This window comes from Cimex lectularius, unplaced genomic scaffold (assembly GCF_000648675.2).
Source record: "Cimex lectularius strain Harlan isolate CLEC.00 unplaced genomic scaffold, Clec_2.1 scaffold265, whole genome shotgun sequence".
Lineage (NCBI taxonomy): Eukaryota > Metazoa > Arthropoda > Insecta > Hemiptera > Cimicidae > Cimex > Cimex lectularius.
In genome coordinates, this window is record NW_019392812.1 from 210,011 (window position 1) to 230,874 (window position 20,864).

The 20,864-nt window shown below is 39.6% G+C and overlaps 1 protein-coding gene across 4 annotated transcripts in view; it reads left to right on the plus strand.

Annotated features, from left to right (window-relative positions):
• LOC106662933 (G-protein coupled receptor GRL101-like) overlaps window positions 1–20,864 on the plus strand; it is a 180,730-nt gene that overhangs the window by 139,677 nt on the left and 20,189 nt on the right. For all 4 annotated transcript variants that reach the window (XM_024228259.1, XM_024228258.1, XM_024228261.1 and 1 more), the window contains exons 6-12: window positions 1,426–1,548; window positions 1,606–1,704; window positions 1,760–1,915; window positions 13,610–13,759; window positions 16,573–16,704; window positions 17,831–17,950; window positions 18,029–18,142. In XM_024228259.1, the coding sequence (XP_024084027.1) occupies window positions 1,426–1,548; window positions 1,606–1,704; window positions 1,760–1,915; window positions 13,610–13,759; window positions 16,573–16,704; window positions 17,831–17,950; window positions 18,029–18,142 (894 nt within the window). The remainder of the gene's footprint in view (window positions 1–1,425; window positions 1,549–1,605; window positions 1,705–1,759; window positions 1,916–13,609; window positions 13,760–16,572; window positions 16,705–17,830; window positions 17,951–18,028; window positions 18,143–20,864) is intronic.

Below are 20,864 nucleotides of genomic sequence, written 5' to 3' on the forward strand. Positions count from 1 at the left end.
AGTTAAGTAATCTATCATTTAAAGACCCGTACATTAACGGTTTTCCGAAAAACTTCTCTCGGCTAAGAAGAAGATCGATGCCAGGGTCCGAATCCGGTTATTTTTATGGTGGGGTGGATTTTTTTCAGCTTGGGCGAATATGAATCAGGTTCGACGAGGAGAGAAGATAAAAGCCTCCCGTTGATCCCTTTCTAGAAAGGATTGGGCCAAAAATCGTGGCCTCCCGAAAATCCGCGACCGCTTCCATAAATGATGTTTTTCCCTACCTCCAAACATCGCCCAAAAGGACTTGGAAAAAGCCCGAAGAAAAGAAACAAAGCGTTCAGCTTTTTTGTCAGGATTACTTAAAGATATGAAATATTTGCAAGGGTAATTGAAAAAACTAAACCTCTAATGGCAAGTTCTAATGACATCGCCTTCTTTAAGAATTATCTTTTAGCCATTATTCAAACCAGAAGGCATGCATTATGCAAAGCCACCACACTCCCAAGGGTTTGTAGTCTGCCTCCTGGGCTCATTTTTGTAATTGTTCTGAACATTCCTAAAAGTGGTTGAAATTTGTATTGCGGCCATTTTTCAATAGAACCTGTAAACGTCGTTAAGCCGGTTTTCCAGTAGTCAAATGTCATCAAATAAGTCAAAACTATGAGAGCAGGACGATTGTCTAATGAAGACAGTGAGTATGGTTTAGCTGATCTATCAAGTCAATTGTTCAATAACGTAACTTCATATGATCATCGGACAACTGTCAAATGACGACCAACGAGAAAGACACGGCTGAAGAAAAAGTAGTATTGTCCAACTTGGAGGGTCAACTGGAATGTGGTGCTATAAAAGTCAAGGCGTGGCTAAGCTGGCTCGTCAACTGCCAAATGACGTCACATTACATTTAATTAACAACACGATTAATTAATGACACCAAACAAGACGATGCGACGCTAAACTGGTTCGACACCGTTCAATGACTTCACATTAGATTTAACTTACGTGGTTGTTCAACAGGAATGTGATGTCATACAAGACAATTCGAGATTAAGCTGGTCCTCAACTGTTCAATTACCTCATATTATATTTAACTTAGCTGGTGGTTGGTCAACTAGGATTGACGTCAAACAAAACAAGGCGTGGTTCGTCGCCTGTACAGTAACGTCCCATTAGATTAAATTAGCTGATAGGTCAACGGCCAAAGGATGTCAAACAAGGCAGAGCGTGGCTAAAAGCGTTATTTGGTAATCAAATTACGTCAGTGGCCATTGATCTTGTTCATTTCGACTTTAAATCTACAATTCCGTTCATCTCACCTTGCTAAAAAAAAACCAGCAATGAAAAATACCAACAGTATTGCTAGTTTATATCGTTTAATATTTTTCATCATTATATGCAGTTTTATGTAACATTATGTTATTTTATGTTATGTATGTTTAGAGTACAGGCATTGCTGGCATCCTGAGTTTACGTGCATCAACCAAGAATGCGTGCCTCCTGGAGTGCTCTGCGACGGTAATGCCGACTGCAAAGATGGCTCAGACGAATGGGACTGCACCCCAGGTGATCCGCACGTTAATTTTTGCCTCAAAACATCGTAACGCGTTGGTTTTTGTTTAGAAAACTTCGTCCAGTGTGGAGACGGCAGCCGGATCCACAAGCAATACTGGTGCGACGGATGGCCCAACTGCCCCGACAACCACGCCGACGAGCTCAACTGTCAGTTTTCCCGCTGTTATTTTAATAGTTCTTGAAATTCTGGGCTTTTTTCTAGGTAGCAAATGCGACAAACCGGACGAGTACAAGTGCTCGAACGGCAGGTGCATCAGCAGAGCGAACGTCTGCGATTCACAGTGCGATTGCGTCTCCGCAAACAGCACCGTCTGCGATGATGAAATCGGATGTGAGAAATTCTACACGACGACTAACGGTAAGCGTCAAAAGTTATGGTTTTTTTTCTCAGCTTGGTGTACCAAGACCGAAATTTGGCATTTTCATACTTAATGTGGTCGAAAAAAATATTGACTCCGTTTCAAGATTGATTCTAATTTTTATGAAAAGACGGTGGAGGAACGCGGGACTCAAAACCATGACTTTCGGCTCAATACGGCAGTGCTCAAACCACGAGATATTGTGTTCCAATTGGAAATTTGAATACTTTCGGTAAAGGGGAATTGAAATAATAGTCGGTTGGAAGGAGTGACCTTTTCCCTTGATGTGCATTCGCCCCACTCGACCGCCATCTCTCTCCGTTCACTTAAGGAACTACTCCTTTAAAGGAAATCATAAATACTGAAACACTTTATTTTAGGTAATTCGTGTTATGCAAATTATATTTGAGTCTTAGGGGGCCAAAATTTAACTATTTCACTGAGGATGTCTTGCAGTACATGACTGCCGCCACAAAAATTCGCATAGACAGTAGTCCAATAAATTTCCCAGGGTACCCCACTACGATTTGTACCTCGCCTTTGCTTTTCCCCATACACTTTCAATGGACTGCGTATGTGCACGGGTGGTTGGGTCGTCAAAATTGAAAGAGTCGTCCACTATCATACGGCGGAAACTAGGATCTTGGGATAATGTTTCATATGCCTTCCACTGATCGGAGATGATAACTGACCCAGCAGCGATCCGATCACGAATTATGGGGATGAGAGTGACGGCTGATCTGTTCGTAACGGCGACTAGAAAACTTTCTCTTGTTTCGCAGCAAATACACCAAAAACCCACTGCTATGTTAAGATTCTCCCGCTGTTGTTTTTCCGGCGCGAAAACAGCGATTCATCAATCGCGGCTGCCTGCGCAAAACAGAGTTCGCACAGACTTCGTGCACGTAGTTACACCAATCAACGTACTTAACTAGTTAACATGACCAGCGTGAGTGGCAAGGGTACATCCTCCGACGAGGTACCCGGGGCTAATACGCCCTGCTCTCCCTCCGACCACCCCGTCGGCCAAACCAGCCGAGAACCGGCCATACCACCGCAACAACCACGCTCCTAACTACAGATTCTCACTAATTTCTCAGTGACATTCGATCACACCTCGATGTTACATTCTTTTAGAAATTGATAGAGCAGATCGTGAATTTCCTTCCTACTCGTCGTAACCAGGGACTCCCAATAATACGGTCTTTCTACACCTTCCAACGCATGAATATCTTCGATAAGACCTTTTCTTCTTCCCTCGTACTCCGGGCACTCCAGTATTATGTGGTTCAGATCTTCCCTGCAATCACAAGTCGCGCAATTTGGGGATTATGTCAGCCTATTCTATTGAGATGCGCGCCCCATAAGCCATGATTTGTTCTTATAAGTATGATGGTAGAATAATAATGTCGGGTAGCCCTATAATCTTTAAACCAAGGTGCTTTTGGTACCACGGTGAACCTTGACCTGTATACAGATCCTCCTGTTGAACCGGTGTGGTATTCCTGCCAGGCAGACAGCCATTCCTTATTCAAACCTCGCTTGCTATCTCTCTTTTGAAAAATTTAACGCTTGCCGTTTCGTATGCCCAAGCGTATATGAAAGATGGTCGAATATGGCAGTCTTGAGCCAGTTAGATATGTTATTCTTAACCATTGCACCCACGTTTGTAGCACCTCCACTTGTCAATCCTGTAAAATGCAGCCTATCGCCTGCCCTCCTGTACATCGCACAGCTAGTGGAAGAAGGCCCTTTTCCTGAAGGAAAAGTTTTGACAGCGCCGTATAGCGCGAGAAAGTTCTTTTTTTATCAACACCGAACTCTTTGACAACTGGTGTACAACACAATACACCAATGCATACAATTACAGTACAATACATACGATACAATGGTATACAACAATACACCTTGACTCAAAACATAAGGACCCCAGAGGCCTGACCTTTGTCTCGATCTCTGTCACCGAGCGCGGTCGAGTGAGGCGGAGGTACATTATCGGAAAAGGTCCGAGAGGAGTTGGTGTCCCGGGAGATCCAGGTCACGATAGCTTAATTGGTTAGAGCACCGGCGTATTGAGCTCCCGCTCGTCACATTAATTTTTCTTCTCATCCGTCTTTGCATAAAAATTGGAAATAAACAGATAATTATTTAAATAATTTCAAGACTTGTATTATTTCCTGTTTGATCTAAGGAAAAAATTAATTTTGACATTTGGTATTTGATAACGTCAGTTAACCAAATACTTTCTTCAATATTAAAGTCATTTCTGATCGTTTTTATTAAGTCAATAAGACCGTGCTGACCATTTTTATACGAAGCTGAACCGACTGAAACAAATGAGACAATTTTAAAGAAAATCATTTCTCCTCCGTTCCTAAATCATAATTAGAAGGAAAATCGAAGGAAGGTGGTTTCGTGTTTATGAAAGATTGCAAGGCTGGCTTAATGAACCAACGTCTGAACCTGTATTTGCGTTCCGCCTGGGATCGATTCGGCCAAACCTAGTTAGAGATTCATGTTCGTGTTGTCGGTAGAAGGTACAACCACTTGTACTATGCCATGAGACTGATACAGTGGTTTTAATTTGAAAAAAAAAGTATAAAGGTTTGTTCTAAGGTTTTATATTGAGCCTTCCTGGATGGATGAAAGAGGAACCTTTTCTCCAGGATCTGAAAAGGTCGCGACTAAAGGAATCGAACTTCTCTGGCAATTCAAGCGTCGTCGGCGCTTCAATAACAATAATTTAATGAAGAAGCTCCTTCTCATTAGACCCTAAACTCCACAAAAGGCAAATTTGCGGTTCTGCGGCTATTTCCACAGGGCCCCCGTTAATTATTTGATCCATTTCGCCTTCCGGCGTGTAGAATTTTATTGCAAAGTTAGACAATTATATTTTCACTAGGCTTCATTTCTCAATATGGAAACGTTAGTTATTTCTTTTACCATCTGATGTAATTTCTTCCCGGTGACCCAATCACGGCCTAATAGGACTGTGACGCTTTCATCCCGATACCCCCAGGGGAACTAGATCAAAGGAAAAGTCCTTCTCATTAAGTCCGACCGGGCTTTTGACAAGACGTTCATTATTTGTCCGCATGCATGGCGAAACTTGGGCCCAGGAGCTTCTAGGTGGCGGATTGTGGGTCGATAAAGAAATTACAATGGGATGTGTCCTTTTCTTCCTTTTTTTACGTCTTTTTCCTTTTCGGCACCTAGTCGGCGATTTACTCCCTCCAGAGAACAATGTCCTTTTTTCCGTTGTTCTGTCCGTTTCGTCCATATTGCAATAACAATAACCCAAAGGCGTAGAACGTCCCTCCCACCACGTGTTACTGTAACAAAATAACCATAAATCCGATTTTTTGTAATTTCTTTTCAGGCGAAATTTTCTTTCCTTTTCTGTTTCCATTCGGCAAGGGACGATCTGTTGTATAGTGATGAAGGTTTACCATCTCATGTTTATTACAAATCTTTTCTGTCCGAACGTCCCCCCACCGACCTTTTGCCACCCGTGCTCTTCCGCATTCGACCTAATTTTATTTCCATCTTGTTTTTCTCGGATGGACCTATGGGAATATTTTACTCGCGGTAACTTTTAAGCAAAGGTTCTTTATACGAATCCTTTTTTTTCTATCGTTGATAAGGTTTTTTTAATTTGATTAAAATTAAACTTAATTGAATTGGACGTGTAATGACGTCAGAATAAACGTGGTTAAAGCTTGTCGGTAAATTACCTAATGACATCAAAGAAGTTTACTCTAACGTGTTTAGTCTGTCGTTATATGACGTAAGTAGGCGAGAAAGCTTGCCCAGTGACGTCAAAGAAGTCCCTCTATGATAGGTTAGCGTTTTCAATTATTTAGTTTAGTGGTCTGATTGACCAAATTACTTCTTTCAATTAATTATTCTTTGTATGTAAGGCCTTGGTTGAAATGAAAAAGCTAGTAGAAAAGATGAATAATGGAGTGAGTGCGGTGTTCAATCCTTTTATAAAAAAGTTCCTACTCACAGTAAGTTGTTTTCCAACGATCAAAGAAGTTCAAACAACCATTTTAGACCTAAAATTGTCCTTAATAAACAATCTAATAGAAATATACGTATATAGAAAACCCACAACTACAGACACTATGATACCAGCGGATTCTTCCCCACCCATGGTCCCAAAGACTGCAGGTTTCAGTTGGCTCATAGACCGTATGTTAACCTCCTAACTATAAAAAAGAATTAAAAACTATTAAAACTTTATCAAAAAACAATGGGTATCTAGAAATACTTATTGATAGGTTGCTAATGAAAATAATAACAAAATTAACTTTAAAAGAATCAAAAATAGGACTCAGCCACCCCACCATAAATGAATCATTAGGTTTCCGTTGTTTGCCATACATTGGTGAATTATCGGAAAAAGTTAGTAAAATGTTTAAACAAGAAGGTTTTAGAATAGCTTGTACAAGTACGAGTTCACTTGAAAACATCCTCTCAAAACCTAAAGACAAGGTAGACAACTTGACAAAAAAAGGCAAAGCGGGGTTTTCAAACTTAATTCTAATGATTGTGATGTTAAATATATAGTACAAAAAGGTAGAGAAATAAAAACGAGAGTAAAAGAACATTTGCCTAAATCGAACAAATTTTTGGAATTTAAGGACCATCTAAAAGAACATAAACATAATTTCAGTTCAAATTTAAATACAACAGTGTTACATAGTTATTCAGAAATCGTGAGATGCGGTCTGGTGTGATGTAGGTTTCGGAAAAACATTTTCTTTATCGTGCCAACGTTTCGATCTTTATTGAGATCATCTTCAGCGCCTGGGATTTACAAACGTTGTTTACATTTAACAAATACATTTAGGATGTGGAAAAGTGAATTTATACAATGCAAAATATATTTGGTATATTCAATCAAAGTATTTCTACTCACTCAAAGTGTTTGTATTCTGTGTAATTGTGCCATTCTTGCTTTCCGTGTTGAGAGTGCCAGTGAGATTTGGCTGTTTTATGTTTATATACATTGGATTTTGAAGGGGTGGGGAAGGAAGTCAGTATACACGACCGAACTAACATGAAATGTGTAGAGGAGGAAATATGCGACGGGGTCAGCAAATTCTTTAGAGTATGAGTGTCTCCTCAAATCCCATTTGCAGATCCATTGGTTGACATCCAACAAATGCAAAATTGGAAACATAAAAGGATCAGATATAATGTACCTAGTTTTAAACTTGTCATAGTTATAAGAATATTTATATATTTAATTCTCATCTACACTTTTTATATGCATTTATTTATGTACATAGACTTCATCCTTCAGCCTGTGGTATTGTTGAGCAAAAATTTTTCCCACAAATTATTATGGGATTTCTCTTTGTATATAAAAATATACCTCTTTGTATATAAAAATGATTAGAAATGATAAATGATGGAGTGAGTGTGGTGTTCAATACTTTTTAAAAAGATAGTTCCTACTCACAGTAAGTTGTTTTGCAACGATCCGGATTTCGAGTCTTTTAGCTCATCATCAGGTTGAAGGACTTCTACAACCACGTCTCTCGACATGAATTGCCAAAGTGAACCCGCTGATACCTCCGCCAACGCGACGTTCCAATTAGCAGCTGATTTTTTTAATAGCGCTCAATTTGAACGTGCTATTTTTAAACAAGAAGGTTTTAGAATAGCTTTTAGAAGTACGGGTTCACTTAAAAACGTGAAAAAATTTATTGTTGGAAACAATTATGGCTTTTGTATAAAATATCGATTCTTCAAACATCTATGATTTTAGGTTAAAATCTTGATTCTTCAAAACACCGAAGTATATGCTTAACAACGATTTCAAAACGTCGATACCCTTACGACTAAATATCTATTCATCAAAATGTTAACGGTTTCATAGTAAAATATCTATTATTTGAAAAAATTATAGTTTTCGTATAAAATATCGATACTTTTTTAGCGTCGATAGTTGTTTACGCCCGGAGGACCAAAAATTAAAACGCAGTGAACTGCATAAAATTTAAAGATTCCAAACAGAAATTGAAGGCCCAAAATAAATAAAAGAAAAAGAAATCAAATTCAGATAATGGGTGACACACCTCGTCCTCCTCGTCGACAACCCGTGGACTTCGGGCGAAGCTTCAATTCAACAACAGAAAAATTGGCGAACGCCGTTTTTCATCGATATCCTTTTAATATACGTTTGTTGTTTCAACTATAGATATTTTAACATTGATATTTCATTATATAACCAATATTTTAGCGGTAGCCGAGTGGTTAGCATGAGAGACTCTCACGCCGCGGTCGTGGGTTCGATTCCCACCGTCGCCTCTGGCCCTTTTTTCACAATAACCCCCCCAAATTTGAACACACATATATGAATTGTCACATGGCTAATATGCATAGTTCATAACGCCAAAAAAAAAAAAAAAATGATTAGTTCATTAGGAAGCAATAGTGAAACGTCACTTTCCTTACATTCTAAAATTATTGTATCGCACATACAAATAACCATCCCTAACCATCCCTAGATGTCAAGTATACCTGGATTGGTGGTGTTTAAATGAAAATAAAATCAATAAGGATTTAAACAAGTACTGGCTGATAAATAAACTCATTCTACTCACGCGATGGATGAAAAACGCGGTAAAATCATGAAAATGTTTATTTTAAATGCTCATCGTCTAAAATTCTGTTTGCATGTAGATTCTAATAAAAAATAAATCTGTCGTGGTCGCCTTACTGCGGGTAGACGACGCATAAAAATGGTAATAGCGTTCATTTATCACGATTACCCTCTCTCCGGAATTCCAAAAACGTTTTATATCATTGTTTTTAATATGAAAACAAAGTAAAAGGTAATATATAAGATTGGGCGGGACGTAAAGACACTGTGGATAAATTTAAAAGGTGGGTGGAACATTGGTAAAAGGATTTGACAATCGGTGATGTTTGTAAATTTGTCCAAATGCACGTCGCATGTCGTTTACCGAGCCGTCATATCACAGAAATGCTTCATTTGAGGGGTCAGGACCGGAATCTGAAAATGGGATATACATCTTTCATATGGGTGGCCATCAGATAAAATAACCACCCCAGCGCCGCAGACAAAAAACCCTTTTATCCTAACCCGAACGACCTTTTTCCCTTTTCACCCCTGAAACATAATACGTTCAGGTAAAGTGTATACGGATGTGGGAGGAAAAACACAATTTTCAAATAATCAATGCGAACGTGAAAGTGGTACAATATTATTATTATTTAAAAAACCATCAGGTGGATATAAAATCACGATGAACTGTATAAAACACGACTATTTTCCATATGCGTCTACAAAAGGTCACGTACAACAAAAGGTTACTAAATTAACACTCGATTAATTTCGTACTTCAATTAATAAAAAATTAAACAATATTAAAACGTAATTTTCATTCAAGTTTTGAAAATGAACTAGAAATTTTTCTTCTGCCAATTTTCTTTTGGTGATTGTTGCTACAGGATACCACCGACTTGATTAAGGCAGCTCTTCCATCATCCAAATTTGCACACTCGAATAATACGTCATCCGAATTTTTTCGAGAATTTTGTCACGATGGCAGATTGGGCTATAGATGATTTTGAACCTATACAGGGTGTCCTTCTGAGATGGTCCTCGCTGAATTTCTCTTGAACCAATGACGCTAACAAAAAAACGCAGTTTTTTAATATTTTTAGTCTAGTTTCAAATTTTTACCTTTTTTGGAGAAAAATTATACAGGGTACCTCAGGCCCAGTTCAACTTCAAAATTTCTAATACGACCCCTATACATACTGTGCGGTGATTTGTGACCGTTTGTCGATGATTATTCAGAAATCGTGATATGCGGTCTGGTGTGATGTAGGTTTCAGAAAAACATTTTCTTTATCGTGCCAACGTTTCGATCTGTATTGAGATCATCTTCAGTGTGCCATTCTTGCGTGTGCCGGTAGTCTCAACACGACACGCAAGAATGGCACACTTACGCAGAAAACAAACACTTTGAGCCCTGAAGATGATCGCAATAAAGATCGAAACGTTGGCAAGATAAAGGAAATGTTTTTCTGAAACCTACGTCACACGAGACCGCATCTCACGATTTCCGAATAATCAAATTGTTAATAAGGTTGTGACTAATTCAACTGGCTGCGGATGGTGATCGAAAAGCCCCGAGGGAATGAGGTATGGTGACACTGAGGGAAGGGGCAGATGGGAAATTTCCAGTTTTTCTAAACAGTGATGAACAACTCTGCCCCTATGAGTATGGCATTGTCATCCCAAAATCGCAAAACCCTGCCAATGAGATCCCTGGTTTGAGGGGTGTATCCATCGATAATTTCCTGAATAACGGGCTGAGTTAATGTTGCCTTTAACAATATGGAGTCCAGTTCGTCCTCCCGTGTAAATCCCAACCCAGACACCGCCTCCACCAAACTGCACTGAAGGAAGCATGAGCTGGGGTGTGAATCCTGTTCTTGTTAAACTTTCGGAGCTTATATTCAGACAGAAACGCAACTCACCAGTAAACATAACTGCATTCCAATTGGTGTGCTTTTCTAGGTTCTTGCTGCACCTTATTGGTGGGTGCCCCAAGGAGACTCCCACACACCCTTCCCAACTCTTGGTTCCAAGGGGCCCAGGCACAAAATAATGGTGTAGCCTTAAAATTTCTAATACGACCTTTACATACTGTGCGGTGATTAGTGACCGTTTGTCGATGATTATTCAGAAATCGTGATATGCGGTCTGGTGTGATGTGATCAGAAAAATATTTTCTTTATCGTGCCAACGTTTCGATCTTTATTCAGATCATCTTCAGTGTGCCATTCTTGCGTGTGCCGGTACTCTCAACACGACACGCAAGAATGGCACACTTACGCAAAAAACAAACACTTTGAGCCCTGAAGATGATCGCAATAAAGATCGAAACGTTGGCACGATAAAGAAAATGTTTTTCTGAAATCTACGTCACACCAGACCGCATATCACGATTTCTGAATAATCCTATACATCCTGTCACATCATTTTAAAGGATTTTTTACGCTGAAAACAACGGTCCAAACGGATTTTAAACTGATCAAAACATGACAAAGTTATGGCAAAAATTTGAAAAAATGCATTTCGTTGTTAATTTCAATAATTTGGTTCTTTTCTAAAGTAAACATTAACTGCCTTTATTGTTTACATTCTCTCAACGTTTGTCAAACTCGCATTACGAGAGCAAATTTTAATCCCTGGAAGTAAATAAATTTTACAGCATTACATATTTGTTATATTCAGCATTCCATTCAAAATGAGCCGAAGAGCACATTTTTCCGATCGACAGCGAATTGGATGTACGACTGCTTTACTGATAGTGGTGGTAAACCTATCTCAAAATTAATTAAGGTTTTTAGTTAAGATAAAAAAGTCAGTGTCATGAGCGGGATTCGAACCCACGACCTTCGCCTCAATACGCCGCTGCTCTACCACTTGAGCTATCGTGACTTCGATCCACTCGGACACCCAACTTCCCATCTCAGCCCCACCTTTTGAATTTTCCCTCCTTTTCGCTATTTTTCAAATGTGAAATCTATTTGATTCTCGGCGACAAATGAAATGGCCACGGAGTGCTTTAGTGAAGATATAAGTGAGAGAGACAGAGAGAGAGTGAGTGAGAGAGAAAGAGAAGGGGAAGAAAAGGAATTAAAGTGTTATGTATTAGGAGATAGTTCAATAGTGATGGAGTGAAAGTAAGAGAAAAAAGAAGAAGTGTTAAAAAGCGAACAATGTTTAATTCTAATTTTAAATTTTTAGATGTGATTTAAAAAGAGTGAGAGAATTAGAATTTTTATTATATGTTGGCGATTTTTCAATACTTATTTATTAACGTAAAATACTTATTTATTACACATTAGTTCGATTTTAATTAATTGTTATTAAATCCAAAATACACTTGTTCATGTAAATTGGGTTTCTTAAAAAAAAGTTAAATTTAACCGAACTGCCTGTTTGTCAACTCGAAATAATGGGCTATCGGGTTTAATTTGCCAATAAGTCAATTTTTAGGGAAATTTGAGCAGGGGGAGTTTTTTGTTTTTACCTTCCTCCACCCTGGGTCCAGCCAGGAAAAAATTAAAATATAATTTTCCGAATTTTTAATTGTACCGGTTTTCTCTCGAATAAGCGGACCATAAAAATAAAAAGGAGAGTTTTAATTCAATTAGACCGAGGTTTGTGTGTGTGTGGTGATGCGGGGGAACAGGCTGAAAAGCTTAATAACGGTTTTATTGATCCATAAAAAAAATAATTAAATTGAATAGGAGAACAAACAAAATTTGATCGATGACTGTAAAAATCAGGCCGAATTCCAGGGCGTATTTATTTCTTCGGGAAATTTTCTCCTTTTACCCAGCTTACCCGGTTTGGAAAAATGCCCGCGGATTCAATTCAAAACGATAAATTTTCGATTTTGTTTTCTCGTCGAAGGGTCGAACGTTAGAAAATCTGAAGCGCGCCTCGGCCGGAGTGGTTATTGGGTCATTCACATGTTTGTACTGTAAAGAAGATTGGAACGGACCGTTTCAACATTTGGTTAGCTGCTTTGAAATATTATGTTGAAAATTGACTTGGGCCGTTCCGACGGGTTAGCCTAAATATTGACCCGAGTAGTTTGCATTGTTTTTAGATACTAATCTGAACTGTTTGCTTGGATCATATCAGTTTAAACAGTCTAAAATGGCCATCCCTGTTTACTGGGAAGTTAAGAGATGTTGACTTGGGTCCTATCCGTAAATATTGATTTGTATCTGTGAATGTTTAATAAACTTACTTGAAACATTTAATTGTGCATACCTTTGACGGGTAAGGCTGGCCTGAATCATCAATGGGCTGGCATGAAAAAAAATGTGGGTAGCTTGAAATATTGACTAGGATTGTTTGTTCGCTTGTACTGAAAATTGACTTTTAACGTAGTTTCTTTTCTAGTGGGCTGGAATGAACTAATCGCTTTTTATTAAAGTTTGTCAGGTTAGCTTGATTGGATTGTTTCGATGCTTGTATTGTTAGGAAATGTTGACTTGCGTCATTTTCCTTATTTCGTCCCCTATCCTGAAAACCTTGGAAACCGGTGTTTGTTCTCGGATATAAAAAATTGACTTGCATTATTTCGGCAGGTCAGGTTGAAACATTGAATATCATCAATCGAATTTTTTTACCAGCCCTGGAAACCCAGATCATATTGATGTTTGGAATTGGAAAGAAAAATATTCATTTTTTATTAATTTTAGGTTTGGTACGGTTAGCGAGAAAAACATTTAGTTGATTGTTATTGACTTGAAACAAATAGTCCAGGTTTTTTTTTAAATTTATTATTTTATCATGTTACACATTTCATCTACACGGTTTAATAATAATGCTCAAATTACGATTATTTTTGTATATTGACGGAATAACGCGAGAAAATAACTTTTAAACGATAACTCGGCGTTGTATATCGGGCCTGTGGTTCGCTTTAATTCCAAAATGCATGTTTAAAGGGGTTGTAGACATAAAGGAAGTTTATTAAAAAATAAAGTAAAGCTTTGAAACTCGTTTCCTCCCCGGGGATGAAAATTTTATAAGGGAGCCGTTTCCGCCTCCGGGGCGTTTATCGGCGGCGTTTGACTGGAAAAATTGCATTAAACCCATTTTGCTTTTATGTCGGCAGGGATGACCAACTGCATCGTCGGCACCAGCCTAGCCTGCGGTACCACCGAGAGGAACAGGGCGGAAGAGAGGTGCATCGCCTCCGGATTTCTCTGCGACGGTCAGAACCAGTGCTTCAACGGAAAGTATCTTTCGGACGAATTCGGATGCAGTAAGTACTTTAAAACATTCAATGCGGTTGATCACACAATGGAGTCAAGCTTCTCTCTCTAATCAACACATAGAGATATTTTCCAAAAGAACAACATATAAGATACCCCTTTTTTTGAAGCCATTTGACGTTGACATCAATTGACAATAAATCAATCAGGCAATACACTTTTATGTCGACGGTCAGTCGGTCGATCAACGCGACGACTAGATTGAAACCATGGATGATTTGATCTAACAACTTAACCACGCTTTGACACCATCCTTGAAAGGTGAGCAAGTCAAATCCCATCAATTTTTACGTCACTGTATCACTTATGAACCGCTCTGACCTCACCGTTTTGGACGTAATATCATAATTGATCAACGAGATAACTCAGGCCTAGTCTTAAAGCCACGATTGAAGATAGCCTAACATACCAAAACAGTATTTATTGGCGGATCAGGATGATCGGAAACGAAAATATCAAATATACGTGCTTTATATTTTATTGAAGTATGTGTATAATTGCATTGTTCCACACCGGCCCTTTGCCCGGATGTTTGACAGATGTCATGCGATGTTTGGATATTTTGGCGTGAGTGCGGGCCCCATCCAAGAGACTGAAGGCTTCAGGACGAGCGCTGTCACCGCATGTAGTCCGCTCGCTTCGGCCGGGCACATGGCGAGCCTTTCCCTCTCCAGGCGCTTTTGCCTGAGCCGTTCCAGCTCGGCCAGTTTCTGCTCGTAAAAGGACCTGTACGGTTTCTTCGCTGGTTTGTCCGCCTTCTCTTTCGGCTTGTAGCCACGGTGAAAGACCTTCCTGAGGATGGTGTAGGAGGTCGATGCGAAAAGGACGAGGACGACCGCCGCGGAGACGATCAGGTAAATGGTGGGGTCGATTCTGGCGAGAGGTGCCGCTCTTGTAGCGCCTTCCTCTTCGAACAGGTCACACCTGAATCTCATCCCGGGCACGTGCTCGTCGAAAAATTTGGTACAGTTGACGGCAAACCCGCAGGATAAGACGCCCGCGTATAGCCTTACTTCCCGACCCCCGTGTCTGGCGACAAGCTGGAGGCAGGGGCCTAGGTCATCGCCTGTGCAGCTGTCGCTGCAGGATCTCCATCCGCAGTCGGCTCCGAACTTCCTCACCTTTGCCGCTACTTCGCAATCTCCCTGGGTCCTGCTCTTCGTCGCGTAGTAGAGGTACGGACGGAGGAAGACGGCCAGCGCGGCGCAGGTCGAAAGGAACGCGAGGACCGTCACTGCAGAGCAGAGCCGCACTTCCAAATCTCGTGTCGAAAACGGCGGCTTCATGACTGGCCCCTACGCACTCCCCGAGGGTTAAGCGCCTGTAATTAGGCTAACAAGTTTCTAGAGATCTAATCAGCACAATTATCCAGATTGTTTCAATAGAAAAAAGACCGAGCGCGTGGCAATCAGCTAATAGATTCAACACCCGTCCTCTGAGATTATTTCATCAAGGGAGAAATTAATGGACAAACCGTGTTTGATTAATAATAAATCCTTTACCGAGACACCTAACGATACAGGCGTAAATCGCGTTAGGAAAAGCATAAAGGGTCTTTTATAGTCGGGTAGTCGGGAGAAACACGTCTAATGACTGCTAGGTTATAACAAATTAGACGGAAAATCGAAAATTCTCCCTATTCCTTACTTAAAAATAAGTGTCCAGAATTAGCCGAGTATATAAAAAAATTTGAACGATGTAATGGTCGTTTGGCCAACGGAGCTATAATCAGATGATACACGTCTGCTTGTACGTCATAATTGATTAACCAGACTAGCCACTTTGACATCATTGACAAGATAAGATGCGCCTCCTTTGGCGTCGTTGTTTGTTCAGCTTAGCCATACTCACTTTGACATAATTTACAATAGCTTCAACAGATAAGGCGCACCTTGCTTGACTTCATCGTTCGTTCAGCTTTGCCACGCCTACCTTGATGTCATAGTTTAATAGTTCATAGTTTAGATTTTAGATGATTTTTAGATGTCATAGTTTAGCCACACCCATTTTGACATCAATTGACAATAGTTCTACCAGATAAGGCACGCCTTCCTTGGCGTCATAGTTCGTTCAGTTTATCCTTGCCCAGTTTGACATCAATTGACAATAGCTCAACCAGATAAGGCGCGTCTTCCTTGAAGACATTGTTCGTTCAGCTTTGCCGCCCCCACTTTGACATCAATTCAACCAGATAAGAGATGCCTTGACGTCATAGTTTGATTAACCAGACTAGCACACCTACTTTGACATCAATGGGCAATAGTTCAACCAGCTAAAACACGCCTAACTTGACGTCTTTTTCGTTCAGCTTAGCTATGCCCACTTTGACAACAATTGACAAGAGTTCAGCTAAAACACGCCTACCTTGACGTCTTTTTCGTTCAGCTTAGCTCTGCCAACTTTGACAACAATTGACAACAGTTCAGCCAAATAAGACACGCCTCCTTTGATGTTAGTTTAGTTTAGCCATTTCTCACTTTGACATCGATCGCCAATAGTTCAACCAAATTAGACACGCTACATTTACATGATTGTTCGTTTAGCTTAGCCATGCTCACATTGACATTAATTGACAATATGTAGTCCAACCAGATATGACATTTCTGCCTGGACGTCATTGGAAGATTTTGTTAATCAGCTTAAGCCCGTCCACTTTAGGTGTTCTATTTGACAAATTAGACGAAAAAACTAAGAATCTTTACTTGCATAATAATGAAGTTACCATAATCCATAATCTATTTATCACATAGTTTAAATTGTGTTGTTTAAATTGTATGTTATTTATCCATAATCATTATCACAGAAGAGAGCGACGTGATGAGTCTGCCGCCGTCGGAGCTGTTCCGATGCCAGGACAACCGCACTTTGCCGAAAGACCTGCTCTGCGACTTCAAGATCGACTGCCTGGACGGCGACGACGAGACCGACTGTCAAGGTAACAAACAACTTATCATACATCCATGTATAATCCCGCTGGGGTAGGTAAACCTCATCTTACGAGGCGAATATGACGAATGTTTGCAAACAAATGGTGATGAATTTTTTTAAAAGTTGTTAATTAGACGGCAATTAGATGATTAGAATGTGATAAGTACTAAATATAGATGGATCGCTTTTTTTTTTAATTGATATAAATTTAATATCAATCTGTAAAAAAATGTGAAAGATGCTTAGAAATATAGATAGGAAGACCAATCGTCTGTTTAATATACTATCCATAATTCGGCTTATGCAAGTTATACATTCTATCCACCTGGTATAGTGTTCAATGTTCCTTGTCGGAAGACCGTTTAAGAACTTTAAATATTATAAACTGCAAATAGAAACAGTCGTCTAATCTAAAACGAGATCTCGGTTCATTACAAACAGAGCGGGCCTCACTCTCTAAAATCCCAACTTAGCGTTCACCACTCAAGCTGCGGGGGACTTAATAACTTCGTTTTTGAAAATTCCCTTTAACTCCGGAGATAATTAAACGGTTCCGAGAAGACCATTTAATCCCTCTCTGTCGTAAAATATTAAATTATAAATGACATCCTTTTAGTTCACCTGCTTCGAAAACAGAAAGGGTGGAGTTAGGGCTAAGTCCGAGGGCTTTGAAGACGATTGGGGGCTTAAAAGGAAGGGAATATCGAAGTAAGGATTCGAGTGAGAACTTACACTTCTTGAGTGTTCCCCTTGGGCTTCCTTTCGATGCCGGAATTGTGATACCATCTGGTCGGTTTAACCCATATCACTGAAATCGTCAAAAAAAAGGCGATGGTCAAATTTGTTTTCATTTAATTTTCCAGCCTGTTTCAAATTTCGAATTGTTTTAACAAGCGTTCTGCAAGTTTGGCGATAAACGTTCGGCAGGTGGAAAACCAGCTTTTCTTCTCAACCCCTTTTTTTATTCGGTTTGCAGATGTAAAAACCGGTCACGTTTTGACAATTTTCAATTTGCATTCGCCGACCCCAAGTCCTTGTTATGAAAACGGTGGTTGGAACCGGGCAATTTCGTTCTTTTTTGCCCTACCTCGTTGATAATCGAATTGTAAAAATGGATTTCTGTTTTTCTCCAGCCAGTGCCGCCGATTGCGCCCAGGAGGAGTTCAGATGCCAGAACGGCCAGTGCGTACCCATCGGGTCCAGGTGCAACATGTACACCGACTGTTGGGACAAAACGGATGAAATCGGATGCCGTAAGTCAATTCATCCTTCCACCATTTTATTTTTTTTTTTTTTTAAATTTTTCTACTGTAAATGTTTCTCTTTCATAGACGAAGTGCCGTGCGAAGAGTACAGATGCAAAGAGGGCGGTCAGTGCGTCAGCAATTCTTCAAATTGCGATTTCTTCCTCGATTGCCTCGACGGATCGGACGAAGACAACTGCAGTAAGTTTTCGAAAGTATTACAAAACAATCTCTTGAATTATGCGTTATACGTTTTTGGTTTAAAACGGACCGATCAATCAGGCTTTAGCTGACACGTTGCCCATCGATCTACTGCCCAGCCCTCAAAACCAAGGATGGAAAAATACCTTAAAATCTAGCTCACAGCTTCCCACCTTACAATCTAGAGATTTATGACATAGGAAAATTTAAGATTCTTGCATATTAGGTTAGAACGATCGTGATACATGAACACATACACATGACAAAGAAGAGAAACGACGTACGTTATGTAATATCTTACATTTAATTAAGGTTTTCAGTTGAGATAAAAAAGTCAATGACACGAGCGGGATTCGAACCCACGATCTTCGGCTTGAAACGCCAAACCATTTTTCTGGTAGAGCAGCGGCGTATCAAGCCGAAGATCGTGGGTTCGAATCCCGCTCGTGTCATTGACTTTTTTATCTCAACTAAAAACCTTAATTAATTGTAAGACCACGAAATTAGTGAATTTAATGATTAAAAATGAAGTATACTTCACTAAAGCTCTCCGTGGCCATTTGATTTGTCGTCGAGAATCCAATCCGATTACACGACATTTGAAAAATGGCAAAGAGGAGGGAAAATTCAAAAGGTGCGGTTGAGATGGGAAGTTGGTGTCCAAGTGGATCGAGGTCACGATAGCTCAAGTGGTAGAGCAGCGGCGTATCTAGCCGAAGATCGTGGGTTCGAATCCCGCTCGTGCCATTGACTTTTTATCTCAACTAAAAACCTTAATTAACTGTAATATATTAATTGGTCAAGCGGACCACGAAATTAGTGAAGTTATATAATATTGTGTTGCCTGAAATGTCATACCCTTTTTTCTTAAAATCAAGAATAGCTAGCAAAATTTTAAATATTAACACCTGTTGATTTTTGACGTAGACATTGAATACGTAATCAAATGTGTAATTTTTATACGGAGTAATATTGAAACCATTCCCACCCTTTAATTTCAAATGGCACCCTATATATTTTATGTTTAGTTTATGAAACTGGTTGGTTTGATGCGAAAATAATGCATGTTTTCGATGTTTAGTAAAAACAGCTACAATTTAACCTTAACAATATATATTTAAAATAACTTCCATTTACTTCTGTACATTTTTGCCAACGCACAACCAATGCATTAATCCCAGAAGAGTAGAAACTCGGGTCTCTGGAATCGACGAACTCCCAAAATGCATTTTCAATGTCATTCTGGCTTCTGAACCGTTTCTCGCACAAAAGAGTTGCTTAAAAAAAGTGATCATCTGTAGGAGAAAGATCTGGTGAATATAGTGGTAAAGTCTCGTCACCCAACTCATGAAGAGGTGCCAAAGTCCGTTGTGCCACAAGCGTGGTCGTGAAGGAGGATAGTGCCCTTCAGACTGATTATTGCTAACCATAAACGTCGCAGTTTTCGATACATCTCATTAATTTCATCACAGTACTCTTCAATAGTGATGGTTTCACCCGGATTGAGGAAGCTGTAATGAATGAGTCCTGCAGATGACCACCAGACAGTGAACATAATTTGTTTGGATGTAACCTTGGCTTTGGGAGATGCCCTGGTTTTTCACTCTTATCCGTCCAGCTAGAACGCTATCTATTGTCGTATAATATCCATTTTTCGTCACACCTTACTACACGACTGAGAAATGGATCATTTCTGTTGCTTATGGAAAGCATTGAACAGATTTCATACCTGCGATCCTTTTGGCGGTCGTTCAGCTCATGCGGAACCCGCTTGTCGAGCTTCTTTGCTTTCCCAATAGCTTCCAGATGGAGAAAGACTGTGTAATGGCCAACATCAACTTCTTCCGCCATTTCTCGAGAAGTTCTTGAGGAGTCAGCTTCAACTTTAGCCTTTAACTGGTCCTTGTCAACAGCAGAAGGACGGCCACCTCCTTCTTTGCTCGTGAGGTCAAATCTCCATTACGGAATCCTTGAAACCAACGCTGCACTGTGGATTCATTTTTGGTTCCTTGCTCACAAATGTCATCAATGTTTCGAGCGTTTTGCGCTGCACTTCATCCAAGTTTAAATTCGTAGAAACAAAATTTGCCAAAAATCCCTCAGACATCATTTTGTTTGGAGGTACTGAACAAACTGAATTAAATGTTAATTGGTATTAAAAGTGAAGCGAAAAGGAAAACCTGCATTTATTTTGCATCAACCCAATAGATTTGTTTTTAAAAAGGTTTTTTTAAGTTATGCCTGTTTAAACTTTTACACCTAATGTCACGATTATTCTTCTCTTTCCAAAATGTTTTTTAAAAAAATCTTATTCGACAACTTTTTCACTGCGTAAGTAACATATTGTCATTGTATATTATTACTGATAGATTTATTACTCACTTCTTCATCATAGCAGCTGTTCAAACCCCAAAAAAGGGTTGGTATCGTAACCCACAGTTGGAGGGTACCTCAGGAATCGACTTTGATCTTCTGGCAATCTACTTCTAATGATGCCTTCCTTAAATTCTTGGATGGTTTTGGATGGTTACAACAGACCTGATTGTTCAAATACTCTCACGAAAAGTAGTCCACAGGGGTCAAATCCAGAGGACTAGCCGCCTAAACAATCCGACCACGGTTTCCTATAAATTATTGGCGTTTACAGTCAAACGATTGTTATGAAGCCAATGAATTATCCTGAGAGAGAATTTCATTACAAAATCATAGGTCCGGTGTTTTT